The sequence below is a fragment of the Eleutherodactylus coqui genome, chromosome 8 (genome assembly GCF_035609145.1).
Source record: "Eleutherodactylus coqui strain aEleCoq1 chromosome 8, aEleCoq1.hap1, whole genome shotgun sequence".
Lineage (NCBI taxonomy): Eukaryota > Metazoa > Chordata > Amphibia > Anura > Eleutherodactylidae > Eleutherodactylus > Eleutherodactylus coqui.
In genome coordinates this window covers 78,990,163-79,008,814 of record NC_089844.1, presented here as the reverse complement: position 1 = coordinate 79,008,814, position 18,652 = coordinate 78,990,163, and the positions used below count along the sequence as shown (strand labels likewise).

Below are 18,652 nucleotides of genomic sequence, written 5' to 3'. Positions count from 1 at the left end.
AGTAATATACAGTAAGAATGCCCTGCCGGACGTCTTCCGACATTGGAGCTGTACAGCCTTCAATTAGAATGTCTTTAGACAGTAGATTGGAAAGGGTTAATAATTAGTATAAGTTGCAATGCTAACTGACCACTGCAGTGGAAATATAGTATTGGATGCCATCCATTAACCTTCTATGATATTTATATGCCCTAATAGCACACTGAATGTCTTTGTAGAGCCCTTGATGGGTCTTTGTTAAGTTGGGTATTCCACTGTCTGGTCAGCTGCAGCCATCATTTCTCTTCTAATAGGAGCTGCTTGCTCTGTGGCCCCTAGGGGCCTGATACTCACGTATAAAGTGCCAAGCTGGTTGCACCTCCAGTAACTATGTGTCTCGGCTATGTGGTCTCTTAAGCCCCAGGCACAACCTCTGCTACTAGCATAGACAATCCAGGCAAATCCTGTTGTAAACGTTTTAGTCAGCTAGCCCATAACATCCTTTACGAATTTCTGAAAAACGCTATGCAGATTGTGGGGGTACTGTTTCTTGGACTTGTATCCTTCCGACTTGTAAAATTAGGACCCATGGTTCTTGAGGGTGGCACAGTGAAAAGCCAGACACACAGCAGTAAACTTGGATAACTTTACTCCAACAGGATGTACAAGGCTTTGGTAATTACAGGTCTAAAGGGGTTGTCTAGTTGTGAAATATTGATAGCCTATCTTCAGGTTAGGCCATCAATAGTAAATCAGCAGGTGTCCGCCCAGGATCTCTGCTGATCAGCTGCTCACCAGGCCAAATGCTTGTGCACTGAGCTGATTTCTGCAGGAAGAAGACAGCTCCGCTCTCACTGTAGTGGCCAGGCTTGGCATTGCAGGTAAAGTTCTCATTCACTTTGATTGGAATTTTCCGGTAATACCAAGCCTAGCCACTCCAGTGGGAACCCAGCTGTCTGCTTCCTGCAGAAATCAGCTCAGTGCACAAAGCACACCAGCCTGGTGATTAGCTGACAGTGGAGATCCGGGTGGAAAAGCCTTGCAAATCTACCATTGATGGAGTAACCTGAGGATATGCTATTGTTAGTGCAAACTAACGCTACAGGTATATTCTTGCTTTCCAAATTCAAAAAGGGTTGCGTTATGAGTTGCTCACAAAATTAACTTTCAATCAGAACTTTCAAGACAATTTCTGCTTTACTTTGGAAACAGGCGGTGATACTTATAGGTTTAAGGCCTCCTTCACAAAGATGACAAAGTCGCGTGATTTTCTCGCAATGCAACAATGATACAAATAGCATGTATGTGAAGCCCATGCTTTTCTATGGGTTCCTTCACATTTGCAATGTTTCGTAGCCTGCAACATTGCGATATGCACATGACCTGCAAAGTTTTCATATGGAGCCTTCCTCTCTGTTGCATTGCATGGCACAAAAATGTGGTTTTCGTGTGGTGCAATGCAACTTTGACAATAGGAAATCCTACTGTCGAAGCCCTAAACTAAGTCCTAGCTGCAGGAAACAAAAAACATACATTACCTAAGAAGTGCTGCCTGTCTCCACTGCAACTTCTCCCCGGTCCCCGGCACTTGTCTTCAGCATCTCTTCTGGCCGGGGATTGGAAAATCCCCGCCTCCAGGAAGCACTGCCTCTGATTGGTTGAGGGCCGCGGCTCCGCCAATCAGAGCCAGCGCTTCCTGGAGACAGGGATTTTCCTATTCCTGGCCAGAGGAGATGCTAAAAGGAGACAGGGACAGGGAGAAGATGCAGCAAAGCCGGACAGCGCTTCTAGGTGCTGTATTCTTTTTTTCTGTAGCTAGAGCTTATTTTCGGGGTAGGGCTTATATTTGAAGCCCCCCTCCCCAGAAAATTCCTGTACGTGGTGCTACAAAGTCGTGCAACTTTGTAGCACCACAAAATCGCGGGAAAATCCAGCAATATCACATGGACCACCGATGCAACATCGTTGTGATTTTCTCATGGCGATATTGTGCCTCCCATGTGAAACAGACCTAAGACAAATACATTGCTAGGATACACCTTGTTTATGAATATGCATTACTTATTACAATTCATTTGTTATCACTGGCCCTTAAACCTCAGTATGTGCGGTGAAGTTGGTCTGAAGGCAGAACTTTTCTCCGGGTCGTGATTTGGTTGGCCTATAAGCTCTCCAGAGTTAACTCTTCTTCGGTCATAGTTGTATGTTACCTATTTCTAGGATCATTAATTAGTTACATTTCTAAACGTATACACTGGCAGTGTTTAGTACTTATTAATCAGTTAAGCCTACATAAAAAATATACATTTCATGTGCATAAAGTGCATTCATTTTAAGGATTTACATGGTTAAATTCATATGTGTATAAACATTATACGGAGAGAGATATACACACACATATACACAGAGTACATTTGCCTTGACATATCTATCTATCTATATATATATATACTTTCAGGTCATGTGGCTAATTTCCATACAGGGAGGCACCAATCATGAATGGGTAGAAAGTGTCTCTAAGGCCTCTTTTACACAGGCAATGGAATATAGCTGCAAGAAAATCGGAGCAATATTGCATCGCGGATCCGCAGCAAATAGCCCCCACGGTATTCTATGAAGAATCGATTCTTCCTGCACACTTATGGAAATCAATTGCGGTTTTCACAAGCAGAGGAAAAATCGCAGCATGCCCCAGTTTCTTGCGGATTCCGCAAGGATGGCTTCCATTGAAGTCAATGGAATCCGTCCGATCTGCGGCCCTTTTGTAGTGTAATTTTAAAAAAATCCGTACTGCGCATGCCCGACGGCGAGCCGTCTGGACCAGTACAGATAAAAAAAGAAGACAGCAAGTACGTGTGGATGCCAGTACAGATAAAAAAAGAAGACAGCAAGTACGTGTGGATGCTGCTGCTGACGGAATCCAGCTCTGCCATGTGCAAAGGGCCTTAGGGAGATCCTGAAAGCGGATTTCTGCTTCTCACATGCTACTTTTCAACTTTTAAACTGGGCTTTACTCTCTATCTCTTACATGAGCCAAAACACAAAACTGAAATCCGTGTTCCAGGGCCCCAGGGGCCCATGCATCCATATCTTCCTATTCAAGTATGCTATTGAGATGTAGCACTGGATGAGTCTTGTTGACTAAACTCTGTATAATCTACAATGTATAAATATTATACTTAAGAGAAACATTGTATCTCACTTGTCACAACACATCAGCTTCAGCCATGAGTAGGCTTCTATAGTCTTCACCTCCCATACAGATTTAGCTGCTTCTTCTTACGGATCCTTGTCATTAGCTCAGAGACTTGGAGATGTCCTAAGATGCTGCAGGTCTGAGCACATTGTGCTGCCTTCACTAGTATGTGCAGAGGAAGAATACATGAGGCATCACCCAATAAAGGCTGGCATCCCAGTACAGCCGACAGTGCTGGGTACACTGTCCAATCATGGGCATGCTTACAACAGAGGAGACGGAGGCTTGCAGCTGCAGATGCTCCTGTGTGTGTATTATGTGTGTGCAGAGTCCTCCCCCTTCCTAATGATGAGAAGGAAGAGAGAAAGGAGGAAAAGAGGCAGAGCTAATGCTGATTAGCACCCAGCACTTCCCACAGACACCTACAAATCTACCAAGCAGCATCATTGTTCTCCAGCATCAGCACCATCCTACCAGCAGCTGCTGCATCAGGTAGACCACAGGAAAGCATCACTAGAGCAAGGGCAAGGAGTCAAGATGGCAGGTATCCTAGTTTGGTTTTGGAATGAGAGATTTTGGTTGCCTCACAATGTAACCTGGGCAGATCTGAAGAACACAGATGAAGCTACTTTCCCCCAGGCTGAAGATTTGTACCTTGCCATCCCTCTGGCATTCTGCATCTTCATGATACGCCTGTTCTTTGAAAGGTAAAGCATTGGGATACTCTGTAGACTCTACCTGACACCTGGGAGGATTGGGATTTTACATATATATATATATATATATATATATATATATATATATATATATATATATATATATATATATATATATATATATATATATACTGTATATGGGATATAGGTTCGGTCTCTGGTCCTTATACACTACTTCCAAATGGTGTTGCACCCACTTTGTGCTGAACTTATGTTGCAAAGAAGTCAGCTACTGCAGAACCTCATGCCGAGTTGGAACTGGGTTGCTCAAGAGCTTCTGGAGCAGCTATGCTAGTGCGTGCATAGGGTTAATAAACAGTATACTGCACTGGCTCAGATGGTATATACTGTGTAATAATTGATATATAATCTATTTTAATTTAGTGTGTGTTAAGGAAGCACAAAGTGTATAGTTAGAAAATAGAGCTGCTACTATCATTCACGCCTCTGAAGGTATATGGTTCTTGGCAGTTCCTAACTGGTTGTAGGGCATCAACTAATCATCATGATGAGAGCAGTAGTATTTCAGGGTGAAAGCCGTAATATTTCAGGGAGAGAGCAGTAATATTTCAGTTCTTACTATCAGTTATCCCATTGAAGAATATCACAGCTTGACATGGCTGATAAAAGGAAACAATAGAATGCATTAGACTGCAGAGCAAGTGAAGATGAAACTGAATTTAGTATTTTAGATGTAGGGAAAATGTATCAAACTATCATACAAATGCAGATTAAGAATAGGTGGCACAAGGAGCTTGCAATCTAATGTAGGGCTGTATGTCTGCACACGTGACAGAGCTGGTAATGGAGTAAAGGCTCAATTTGGGAAATGCTCTTTGGTCTTATCTCTTCAGGCTGATCCTCACTATAACATATAACAAGGATCGCACTGTGGGGTAGGATAATCTATCTCTGCTTTCAACAGATTGTGCTATTACTGTCAGTAGGAGGCGAGATTTGCTTGGGAGTCCTCAGCAATACTGAGTGGAACAGAGGTCAACTCCATGTCTCCTTTGATGCTGATGATCTGAAAAGAAAAGAAGGGATCTGTCTGAGGATTGATCTTCATTTACTTTTGGTTGGCAACTTGGCAGTAAAAGGGTTAAAAAGAACCCTCTTCCAAATGTGCCATTATCCCAATGACAGCTAATTGTCTTCTCACATATCTGCTATAATTAATTAGCTGCATAATCTAACGCTGATGGGAAGGAGAAGGTTGTCACTGTAGTTCCTAACAACGTCTTGCAGCAGTTATGGGAATGTCTGTGGTCGACTCATATCCAGCAGGAGGCCATCATTGGGATATGTAATATTAATTTGTGTATGTGATAAGTCTGTCGTATGCCTGTTTATAGGGACAATGTTAACTGGGGGGGATGAGTATTATAGCAAGGCCCTTGGCGAAGGGGGCCAACAGCCACTTGGTCAGAGCACTCCTTAAAATTTAAGTGCAGGGTAAGTGATAAGTACCCTTAAATGCACTTTATTAACCCAAATCAACTTCATTATGGTCAAATTGATTGGTGGGGGGCGATGACTTAATGCTTAGTACCCAGATCGTTCTCTGACTGCTTCGGATCTGAGTTTTCCACTTTATAATAGTTGGAGGTACACATTGTTTTTAAAGATGTGTTTTAAAGTATTCTGTTGGAAGGTTCTCCAGCATATTTTACCTAGAGGCTATAAGGAGAAGCAAGCATGGATTGTGGTGGGGCACCATGGCTGGCACTTTTGACATCAATGTACTTTTCGTAGTGGTATCCCACTGATCGAATGAGCCTCAAAGCTATATTTGAGTGGAAAGTTGTCAACGCCGTTCAGAGCTATAAGTTGGGGTACATCTCTGGGCCCATTACTTGAGTCCACGAGCAAGCGATTCTCGGCTTGTGGGATTCAAATCGCAGCTGCCCCGATTTGCCATGATTCTCCACAGTGAGCCTATCAATTGGATACGCTCATTGCGGAGACCTGTCAGTGCTCCCCCCTCCTCCCCCACGGTAAAATATTGCTAGCGATATTCCGTTATGGCCATGGAAGGCAGCCTTAGAACGCTGCCAAGGTCCTCAGTCCATCTCTGACAGCACTGTATTTGAAGAGGCACTAACTTTTCAGGCAACGTATGCTTATCTAATAGCCAGTGTGTCTCATCAATCTGGTAGTAAACTTTTATTAGAAATTTTACCACTGTAAATCAAGTTTGAAGTGGATCCCACTAGGGGTCTCCCTTCCAGCTCCTCTGTAATCCACTGCCTGTGGTTAGGTATTGAGCTTCTGTTTAAACAGAGATGTTTTCTTAGCTGTGGTGGAGGGGCTATCTTCACAGGCTGCACCCTGCACTCATATGCTAACATATCTGCAGACACAGTGTCTGCAATCTCCACAATCTCTGCATCTCCTGTTGTTACAGCCTGTAAGCACACATTTTATTGAGTTTACTAATCATTTGGCCAGAATGTCTCTGAAAGCTCAAGTTCTACAAAAAATCATCCTGGGATAGCAGAGGGGTGGGCGTTAGACCAAGGACAATATTTCATGGAAAATGAGGGAAAGGAAGTACAAGACAGTGAACTACTGCAGAATGCTAGGCTTGCTACATGTTCCCTGCATGATAGTGGATGGCAGACAACAGAAAAATGGGGAAGAGTACCTGAAAATGAGAACATGCAGCCATGAAACAAGGTGCAAATGGCAGCAAATGAGAGGGCCAGGAGAACCTGGTATATTTTAGAAAACTTGTTGAAAACTCAGGTACACTTTAAGGAACCCCTCCCGTCTTGTCTGAATGGGTATGAATATCCTTCTGTTATTCCCATACATGTAGTTTTACTTCTGTATGAACTGTCTCTAGTGTGTTGGCATCTGTGTTAGCTCTGTAAAGTTAATGTGCAAGTCGGGATATGAAATAGGGAAGATAAGGTAGTACAAAACTAAGGCGGAGAATAGTCTGTTTTTTTCAACAGTTTGTAGTAGGGATTTTCAAACAGTGAAACTATTGTTTTTCTCATATCCTAAAACAGGATCAAATTGTACAACAAATAGTGGAAAAGGGCAAACGATGTGTTCCAAAAAGGAATAGAAACTTAGCAAACAAGTCATCTGCAAGTCATTTCACATCAGTTAATAATGCTCAGTGCTGGTTATTCCAAAATGGTCTCTTTTTACATGCGGTAGCGCTAGATGTGGAGCTTGTAGATATGGGATTATAACTAAAGATTTTAAAAGTTCAGATAAAAAATTAATAAAATAGAGAAAAAGAACAAAAATGCCCCAGGAGTTGCAAGACATTTTTTGGACCATCATGCAGGTTCTTTGGAGTCATTCAACTTCTGCCGCATTGAAGCTGTAAAAAAAGAGGAAATTGGAGAAAGTTTGTCCTCAGCAGGGAGGCTTCCGGAACGCTTTCCAGTGGGCTCAAATTTTTAAAATGATTTGCTGTTCATCTATTAGAGAGAAGGGTAATTGATAAAGGAAGATTTTTTTGGTTGGTTTTGGGTGTCGCAATCAAGCTTGTGGAAATGTGCACATATGATGTAAATGTATAATGAATGGTCCATAATTGATTTTAAGGGGAAGTACCATGTCAGTCTGTTAGCTGTAATCAAGACAGATGTCTCGTTTTAAACACATCTGAGTATAGACATGGTGTTACATGATTCCTACCAATTGTATTTCTTTGTTATTTTGTGAATTTTTTGGAAGAAGTAAAAGAAGAATAAAACAAGTGTTTTAAGGAGACGTCTTTTCTCTTTTCTTGTTGCTATTTAAGCCGTTTGACTCCTGGTCAGCCGGAGCACCTGCAAACCTTCAACCAGATGAAGATAATGTTGTATTATGGAATCGGGAAAGTTGAGTGACAACTACTAGAATACATAGAAAAGAATAAACCCCCTAGTAAAATTAGTATGAAAAAAAAAATACCAAAATAAGGGCCCATCTAGATGTGATAGTCAGTTTAAATTCTATAGATACAATCTTACCAAAAGTAATTGGACACCTCAGCAAGAATCAAAAGTTGTAGTTTTTACATGTGTTAATACTTAGTGGGGCTTCTTGGGCTCTAATGACATCAGATATTCTCCTCGGCACACTTTCTACTAACATCTCATACACTTCAGCTGGTATTTCTCTCCATTCATCCTACAAACGTCTGTTGAATTCTCTCAAAGAAAATGGATGCTGTTAATTTTTTCTGACCCAACTTTCCAGTCCATTCCAAAGATGTTCGGTAGGTTCAGATTGGGACTCTGTGCAGGCCAATCCAATCGTGGAACATCCATATCCTCAAATCAGAATAAAAAAGTGTAGGATCTGTGACAAGGCTCGTTGTCTTATTAAAAGTATGGCTGACTATTCCCAGAGTATTACCACATTGTTGGCAGCACATTATTGTCTAGAATGTCAGGGTATACCTCCGTGTTCATGGTTCTTGCCACTACAACTAATAGACCAAGACCATGCCACATAAAACATCTCCAGACCATAATGGAAGCTATACTATACTTAACTGTTGGCACAACACACTCAGGCAGAAGGCGTTCTCCAGGCTCCTCCACACGCAGGTACCTCCATCTGATTTATAGATGGAGTAGCGTGCTTTGTCATTCCATAGAAGGTTCTTTCATTACTCAACTATCCAATGATGACACTCCTTGCACCATTGTAGATGGGCTGATGAAACCTCTTTGAGAGAACTTGCCAGGCATTTGCGGGATGAATAGAGGGAAATACGAGCTGAATTGTATTAGACGTTAGTAGAAAGTATGCAATGGAGAATATCAAAAGTCATTGGAGCCAAAGGAGGCCCCACTAAATATTAACATATGTAAATAAATACTACTTTCGTTCCTTGCTCAGGTGTCCAATTACTTCTTGTATATATTGCATCTGGGCACTAATAGCAGAAGATCACATAGGAAATTGCATTCAATTTCAACATTGACAAGACGTACAAAGCAAAAAATGGCAAATATAGAATCAAAATAGCAAAATTGTGAATCAGTCAGTCGATTGTGCACACAAAGTGTGACATCATAATATGTGATGACATGTGACATCATTAATGATTAGGTCCATGTGCAGCTTTTGCACAGGGACCCAACTGCTTTAGGCTTCTGCCATATACATGTGCTCATACGATCTGCTAAATGATCCAAGTACGGCGTGACGTTCCAGTTCTGCTCACTCCAGCTTGAGCACAGATGGTACAGTCTACAGCACTTTCCTCTCTTATGTAATGAATACAGTAGCTAATAATCTGTATTGAAAACCTATTACTCACATAATAACCATGATTGCCTCAGACACTTTCCCTGCATTTGCATCCATGTACTTGTGATCATCATGCTGGGGCATTCACACGCAATTACACTTCTCTTTTATGGGAAATATTAATTGATGGTTTTTTGTCATTTAGTGACTAAAACCAGTTTCAGAAGCACAAAGCTGCTCTCCGGGGTATAGCGGACAACTGTAATCATTCATCATGCTGCTGCTTTGCATGCCTCGGCTTTGAAATTCATGTACTGTTCAGGTATCTGCTCTATCAGTTGACTGATGCTTATGATACAATTGGTGTACTTATCTGTATGGAAATGGGCAAACTGCTGCAATGCCCCATGGGGCTGCTAGTCCAATTAATAGTTCTTTGTAGTCTTTTATATATTCCAACAAACTGTGCTGCATGCACTGGCATGACTCAAGAAATACTATATATTTATGAAATAGCCAATACCCATTGCTTATTTTGGGATGCATGCATGGGAGTGTATGCAGGATTGCCCCAAGCCTTAATAATGCCTGAGGCTTAGTATGAAACGGCACCCTCTGTGCAAACCCCGACCCCCCACCCTTACTCTTTCCAGGGTGCTTATTGCTGTACAGGATGTGAACGTGCTGCACATTTGAAAGCCCCAGTCCTGGATCTAATGTGTGTCTTGCAACACTGAGATCCATTGGCACCATGGAAAGGAGTTTGCTGCTCTCTGAGCAGGCACTCACTGGGGTAGATGTGGGGATGGATGGTATTATGGGAGAGCAGGATAATCAGGCCGCTAGCTGGGTGACAGTTAGAAGGGGTAGAGGGAAGAGATCCAGGGAGGCTAGTCCTGAACTGGCACAACCCAACAAGTTTACAAAGTTGGTTGATGACGAGGATGCCATTACAGGGTCAGCACTGCTGCAGCACAGCATGTCCTCTGACTGCCAGGGAGATGTCTGCTCCAGAAAGTAGGGGAATAGGAGTGCAAAACAGGCTAGACAGCTCCTGGTAGTAGGAGACTCAATTATTAGGGGGACAGACAGGACAATCTGCCATAAAGACTGGGAGCATCAAATGGTGTGTTGTCTTCCTGGCGCTCAAGATACATTGTGGGAGGAGCTGTGAGGACCCAGTGGTCATGGTACACATTGGCATGAATGACAGAGATAGAGGTAGGTGGAGGGTCCTTAAAAACGATGTCAGGGTACTAGGATGTAAGCTTAGGGCAAGGACCCCCTCAAGTAGTATTTTCTGAAAGTCATTTGGCAGACCAAATAGTAGATATTGTATTGTATATAGTTTGGGGCACAGACACTGAAGAAGGACATATCAGAGCTTGAGTGGGTTTAAAGATGGGCAACTAAGCTAATAAATGGAGTGGGTGGACTACAAAACTCAGAGAGGTTACCAATATTGGAGTTATTTAGTTTTAAAAAAAGATGGCGAGGGACAACCTAATAACTATGTATAAATATATCAGGGGACAATGCAGAGATCTCTCCCATCATCTATTTATACCCAGGACTCTGACTGTAACAAGGGGGCGCCCTCTATGTCTAGAGGAAGGAAGTTTTCTACACCAACATAGAAGGGGGTTCTTTACTGTAAGAGCAGTGAGACTATTGAACTCTCTGCCTGAGGATGTGGTGATGGCAAACTTGATAAAAGAGTTTGATGGGCCTGGACACCTTTCTTGAGCAATACAATGTTACATGTTGTAGTCACAGATTACTTCAGAAGGGATGTAAATCAAGAGATTATTCCGATTCCCAGATTTAAATTGGGAAAGATTTTTTCCCCCCCAAATGAGGAAAATTGGCTTCTGCCTTATTGGGGTTTTTTTGTCTTCCTCTCAAACAACATTGGAGGTCATTAGGTTGAACTGGATGGGCATATGTCACTCCTTTAACAAGCATCAATGCACAAGATACCCAACACATATTTGAACCATTGAGACTTCTCTGAAGAGACAGAGTAATAGAGCCCACAATAGTGGCCTATCAGTAATAGTGCTCCACTTAATGGCCCCAATACTAATAGTGACCCTCTTAATGGCACAAATAGCTATTGTAACCCTTTTAGTGGTCCCAGTAGTAATAGTAATAGCACTTAGTGGCCCCAGTAGGTATGTTGTCCCCCATGGTGGCCTCAGTAGTAATCGTGTCTTTCATGGTGACCCCAATAGTAATAGTATCCCCCATACTGGCTCAGTAGTAATAATGTCTGTGAACTTCCAACTGGGCAGTAATCTGATTTCACTAACTCAGTCAGCAACTGTGATTGGCAGCCACTGCTGGGTCTATAACCTTTAATCTCTCCCCCGAATTCAGTGCTGCATACAGGCTGGAGTTTGCATGCAGGAACACAGATGCCTGGTGGGGGGGAAGGTGAGGAGTCACAGACTCAGTGGCGTCCATCTCCGACCAGAGCTGTGGCCTTGAATGAAATATCTGTTGGGTTGCTGCCAAGCTGGCTCATGGCTGGCAATTTTTTTTAGCAGCCATTAATATGGCTAGTAAATAATAATTATTGACTGTATGGCAACCCCCTGCCTCTCAGAGGTCCTGCAGACTGCTACCTGAGGCAGCAGTCTCGGGTCACCTTATGCTAGGGGAGCCCCTGGGTGGATGGGTCCTATAGCAGTCAAAATAGGGCCCTCCGTCCTGGTATATACTGCATGTTTTCCTCTGTCCTGAATATTATAAAAGCATTATTTGCCCGATGGCTACTCTTGGATTAGCTTGGAGAGGTTCATTTCTGCTTGTTGAAGGATCCATTGACTGAAGGTGACATTGGTTACAGAATGACATGTTCACAAGTAGTGACGTCAAATAGATCAAAGAGAACAAAAGCTCCTTGTTACACACACAAATGTGCTGGAATCGCAACTATTAATCTGTTTTCAGAATCTGATTTTTTTTTGGTGACATGTCTTTGATTTTTCAGTTTATAAACTGATGTAGAAGCATCAAGGACGGGAAAAGAGCAAAGTACATTCAAAGAGATCTGCATAAGTTAGTGGAGTCGACACTGGATATGACAGAGTGACAAAGAAACCAAGAACTGCTGGCAGAGGCATTACTAAAGCTTATGGGCCCTGGTGAAGAAGCTCAGTTACCTTTAAAGAGTTTGTCCACTTTGTAACTTTTGATGACCTATTCTCAGGATGGGTCATCAATAGTTAATTCGTAGAGGTCTGCTGCTCAGGGCTACCGGCTGCTACAGGCGTCTTTCAGTGTGTTAGGAACTGGAAGCTGATAACTCCACACACATTGTAGCTGCTTAGGTTGGTAATGCAAGCATAGCTCCCATTCAATTTAATCAAAACAGCACCCGCGATATCATTTTGGGCCACTGCAATGTGCATAGTAGCTCTGCTCCTAGTATAACTCTAAATAATGCAGCCACCAAATAATAGTCAGATACCAGCTCTATATAGTGATAGTCATTACAGTGCTGTTACCTCCAGTGACATCTTCTAGGATTATTCATCTACTTTTCTGTTTTCTTCTCTATCCGGGTTCAGACTACAGTGAAGCCTCTTTTCAAACATGTTTCCTCTGCACACTTTCCTCATGCTGCCACTAGCCCTCATAGTATTAGCACCCCCTTTGTGCCCCACATAGCACTAGTGCCATCCCTTGTATGCCACATAGCACTTGTGCCCCCTTTTGTGCCCCACAAAGTAATAGTGTCTGAAGACACAGCAATAATCTCCCCAGCACGCCCACCTTTGTGTCACACATTATTAATACCCCCCCCACACACACACACACAAAGTAACTGTGCCTCCTCTGTGGACCCCCGACAAATTGTACCCCTTTCTGAACCTCCCACAAATTGTGCCTTCTCTATTATCCCCCCACAAAGTAATTGTGGGCCCCCTGTGCAATGTGTCTGTGCCCCCTCTGTAGCCCCATAAAGTAGTTTTAGCCCATCCATTGTTTCTTCACAGGGTACCTGTGGCTCTACTGTAGCCCCCACAATATAACTGTACCCTTTTTGGGCCTCAACAGTTGCTGTCACCCTAAACGCTGATCTGCAGTGCACAACATCATTACTTGCGCTTACAGCAGTACTGTGTCTATACGATGACTCCAACTTCTGTCTTAGGATCTCCAAAGCACTTAGAGAAGACAGGAGTCATCAATGTATGGACACAGTGCTTCATTGCTGTGAGTACAAGTAATGATGCTGTGCATTGCGGGACAGAATCTAGAGGCTCAGGGAAGGCAGTCCTATGTGAGTGATGGGGGGGGGGGGAATTAGCCCCCCCCCCCCGGCTTAGGGTCAGGTCAAAATTGTAACCTCCTATAGCTACACCACTGATTGCTGCAGAGCTCACTTGCTGAAAAGCGCCCTACAGAGATAGCCTGGCTTAGCAAAATACTTTTTTTTTCATAGAAGCTGCCACTAGCCAAAAAGGCTATGAACACCTTTACACTCTTTTTTTTAAAGCAATGTGTTTTTGATAATTAAGACTTTTTATAATTGTTTTCATTAAACATTTCAGATTTTTTACATTTCTATTCTGGTTTGGTTTTCCAAGGCTCTGTAGACTGGAAGACTGAAAGTTTAGCAAATTATGTCAGAGTTGTGAATATGCATTCACTGCCTTCCCACTGAGCTATTACAGAGGGCTGTATGACAGGGCTGGGGATTGTGGAGGAGACCAAGAGGAGAGAGCATAGAGACAGCTATTATTATAAAAGGCTGCAATTCACTCTTGAATTTTCCACTCTTATCAACAGTGAGGTGAGATGGACCACCAGCTCTTTAGAGAGAGAATGAAGAAATAGCTGTGTAGTATTAGCTGTGTAGTATTGAGTGGGCGTGTATTGTACACAGCCTCTTAAAGAGGGGAGAGGGAGCGGAGCTTGTATACATTCATGGGAGATGAGCTGATCAGTTCTGGGAATGCCCCAGGAGCCAGAAACGTGAATGTATGAGAGTCTGCAAACCAAATATGAGACTTTCTAAATGCACGAGAATATATAAATCCAATACGATAAAAACAGATAAGAGCATCGTTTATTTTTGCATTGACTTAGTAAGATACGTGTATTGATTTTTAATGCACAAAGATTTCCGTAGGCTTTGAAGTGAATGTCCAAATAGGTCCCCAGCCTCCTGTAGTGACTAATTTAATATATCTGTGCCATCTCCAGTCACTCCACTTACTTGATTCAAACCTGTAGAACATCACTGATGTACTGGCGCATTGTAAAATGGAAAAGTGTATAAATCCTGTATTGCATCGTATTTAGGACACATGATGCATCGTTTCCAGCTGAGATTTTTAAATCGTTCCATAAAGACTTTTGCTTTAAGTTTACTATCCTTGTTTTTTTAGTCTCACGTTCTATTGATTCATAGGAACTGGCCTGAAATGATCTCCCATATTCGAAACGACAACAAAGATCTAGAATACTGCTATAATAGTGGGTAACGGTCAAGATCTAGGTCACAGGACAGAATGGGAAAGTCAACTTCCTTCCCTCAGGTTGACTGAGACTAGCAAAGAGCATCAGTAATCCGTTAGACAACACCAATATATCATGTAAGGGACGGGGGATTTTGTCTGCTTGGATTAAGAACTGCAATAACTGTAAGTGCTCGCGTTTTTGGTGGATTCCAATTTTTACATTTTAACTTTTACTATTGTGTTTGTGATTGTTGTGTTGTGAGGTTTTACTTACTATAGATATGTCAAGAGTAAGGTTAGAGAAAAAAATCCCAGCTTTCTTTTTGCCAGGAAGAGCATCACTCTTGTCAATGGGTTGGGTTGGGTATTGCATCTTAGTCCAATTCAAGTGAATGGACACTTAATAGAGATGAGCGAGGATACTCGGTAAGGCCGATTTCGCAATCGAGCACTGCGATTTTCGAGTACTTCACTACTTGGGTGAAAAGATTCGGGGGGCGCCGTGGGTGAGCGGGGGGTTGCAGAGGGGAGTGGGGGGGAGAGGGAGAGAGAGCTCCCCCCTGTTCCGCGCTGCTACCCCCCGCTCCACCGCGCCATGCCCCCCCCCCCCCGGCGCTCCCCGAATCTTTTCACCCGAGTAGTGAAGTACTCGAAAATCGCGGTGCTCGATTGCGAAATCGGCCTTACCGAGTACGTTCGCTCATCTCTAACACTTAACTAAAAGAACAAAAAATGTGCATGGCTAAGGATTTTTGTGAACCCTTGTGATTCCAAGAGTCTATAGGATTTGGCAGATAATCTTCTTTCTGAATCTTTTGATTGTGCGGATTGTTTGCCTGACAGGTATGTCTATAGTCATTGTTGGGGTACGTTGTGGTCATAAAAGCTGTGGATATTCTGCATAAGAAATGCATGTAGAGAATCTGCAGTGTTCACACTACCAGCATAGTGGATGAGATTCTACAAAGAGCTCCTTCACATGAGCATGTCTGCAAACGCACACACTTCAGTGCAACGTCTTTGCGCTATGAATGAGATTAAGACTTCTATGGGGCCTTGGTGCGCAAATGTGCATAAAATAGAGCATATTCTAACACACATAAAAAAGAGGCAATGTCAATTAACCCATTGGTGTCAATGAACCCATTGGTGTCAATGAACCCACTGGTGTAAATGAACCCATTGGTGTCAATGAACCCATTGGTGTCAATGAACCCATTGGTATCAATGAACCCATTGATATCAATGAACCCATTGGTGTCAATGAACCCATTGGTATCAATGAACCCATTGGTGTCAATGAACCCATTGGTATCAATGAACCCATTGGTGTCAATGAACCCATTGGTATCAATGAACCCATTGGTGTCAATGAACCCATTGGTATCAATGAACCCATTGGTGTCAATGGGTTCTATCCTCTGCATATTGCACGCACAAATTTTGTGCGCACAAATATGCATGCAAATACCCCTGTGTAAAGGGCTCTTTCACACGGGCGTATTTGCACACACGAAATTCGCGTGTACAAACTCATTAAAATAAAACTCAAATAAAACTCATTGATTTCATTGTGTTCATTCATATCTCCTTTTTTGCGCAAGCATTTCTTGGGTGCGTACAAAAAATAAACCCTGCTCTTTTTTGTGTGTGATTGTGCACCAAAGGGCCCCATAGAAGTCTATGGGGTGTGCAAGTGCTTTTTACTTTTCGTCTATTCAAACTCGCATTTGAATGCGAGTGGGAAGATAGGTCCAGCCCTACCTTTCTCGCACGCAGTATTAGCGAGCAAGAATCCTGATAGTGGAAACAAAACCATTAAAATCAGCGGTGTTTCATCCCATTATGCGGACATGATTTTTACGGCCGCATCTTGGGACTGACACATGCCCATCTGTTTAAGCCTTGAACTGACGTGGTGGAATTAAAATCTGCATTGTGGGTGCTGGTCAATTTCTGCTGCAGATTGTTTCCCGTAGCGTGTAGATGTGTTTTAGGCCACTTTCACACGGGCGACAAAATTGTGTGATTTTCTTGCGATGCAACAGTGCTACAAATCGCATATATGTGACGCCCATGCTTTCCAATGTGTTCCTTCACATTAGCGATGTTTTGTGCAAAAAAAAATAATTGTGGCATGCTGAATATTGCCACAATTTGGCATGTTTAGTAGCCCATGCCTATTAGTACCCATTAGTAGTGTGTGAGCCTCTGGGAGCTGAATTTATTCTAAGGACCACCCGCTGTTCTCTGAATAAATTTCTTTTGTTCTGCCAGCGGGGCAGACAGCTGAGAACAGCTGATATAATGTAATCAGCTGTTATCAGCGGCCCCTGGGTAGAGCACAGGGTGTGGTCAGTCTTATCAGCTGTTCTACTGACCAACAAATTTTAAGCCAAACTGAAATCCATCCTTTGGCAAAAAACTGAAAGATGGCCACATTTACACGCAACAATTATCTCTCAAAAGCCGTCTTTTGAGCGAATTTTGAGCAATAATCATTGGGTCTAAAAGGGCCATTAGAATTTCCTACTAAAACAACAGATTAATCCCTTCCATGTATCTTTAGGGCTCAGTCAGACGAGCGTTTTTCTCCCGCATGTATAGGTGCAAAATAAAATGGCTCTATTAGAACCAATGCTTTCCAATGAAAGCGGGCTTATGTCCGTTTTTTACAAGCAAATAAAATTTGCCCCTGCACCAGCATTTTGCGATTCTCATAAAAACACGGTTTTCGTACAAATCGATGCAACTTTAAAAGCAGGAAATCCTACTGTGACAGTAGGAAATCCTTTCTGTCAAAACCCTTAAATAAGCCCTAGATGCTGCAAAAAAAAAAAAAAAAACATCACCTAGCAGCGGTGTCTGGTGTCCGGCTCCGGCGCGTCTTCTCCCCGGGATCGCGGCACTATTCTTCTTCATTTTCTTTTTCAGCCCCTTTAAGGATCTTACTATTATTTCTGTTGTAGTAAGTTTTGGCACTGACTTGAGACTTTCTTTTCAGCTCATTTCCATAACTTTTAGTTAAGAGTAAAAGATAATACCAAATTAATAAGGGGGAGTCCAAAATAAAATGCAATTATAATTACTGCATATCTTTTACAACTTTTATGATATTACACGAAAAACGTTCCCTGGCAGCACGTAATATTATAGGGAACTTACACGGCAATACTGTTCTGCATCACAAGAGGAGCTGCAGCTACTCATACCATAATATGCCATAACTTGGCTAATGTTAATAGACTAGTGAGCATGTCTCTGGCTGCAGTGCAAGTGCTAATGACAGCTGGATGCCTGACTAGTCAGATTCGCCCCAAGTCAATACTGAAAGCATCTAATAAGCAACATAGAAAAAGAATGAAATTGATGGAAGAGTTTTGCTAATGACAGTCAGCCTGTGGCTATTGTTAGAGATGACATCGGGTTTGGACATTGATTAATATGCATTCGCAGAAACTAGCTTGCTTAGGTTGTACACAAATGTAATGAGTACTATTAATATTCATAAGGGACTGCAGAAGATATATTATTATTCTGACTAGATTAGACTGATATACTGGAGCTGATGCTTGAATTATGAAACACATGGAAGTGGCTGAGACGTGATAGTCTAATATTCTGTGATACGGAAATTAGAACATTTCCATGGCCATGTACAAACAGCTATGATAGTCCCTAGTGAGCAGGGAAGGCTTCAGGCTTACATGAGCCCTTGGGCGACAGAGTCACAGCAAGCCCCCTTAGTAATTTATAGGCCCTGCTGTGCCCTCTTAGTAATTTATAGGTTCCATTGAGCTTTCTTAGTAATTTATAGGCCCCACTGTGCCCCCTTAGTAATTTATAGGTTCCTTTGAGCTCCCTTAGTAATTTATAGCCCCACTGTGCCCCCTTAGTAATTTATAGGTTCCACCGAGCTCCCTTATTAATTTCTGACTAGATCAGACTGATATACTGGAGCTGATGCTTGAATTATGAAACACATGGAAGTGGCTGAGACGTGATAGTCTAATATTCTGTGATACGGAAATTAGAACATTTCCATGGCCATGTACAAACAGCTATGATAGTCCCTAGTG

At 42.4% G+C, this 18,652-nt stretch overlaps 1 protein-coding gene across 2 annotated transcripts in view; it reads left to right on the top strand.

Annotated features, from left to right (window-relative positions):
* The first annotated feature begins 3,712 nt into the window (after nucleotides 1-3,712).
* Nucleotides 3,713-18,652, top strand: part of CERS6 (ceramide synthase 6) — a 235,849-nt gene continuing 220,909 nt past the window's right edge. For both annotated transcript variants that reach the window (XM_066577411.1, XM_066577410.1), the window contains exon 1: nucleotides 3,713-3,882. In XM_066577411.1, the coding sequence (XP_066433508.1) occupies nucleotides 3,713-3,882 (170 nt within the window). The remainder of the gene's footprint in view (nucleotides 3,883-18,652) is intronic.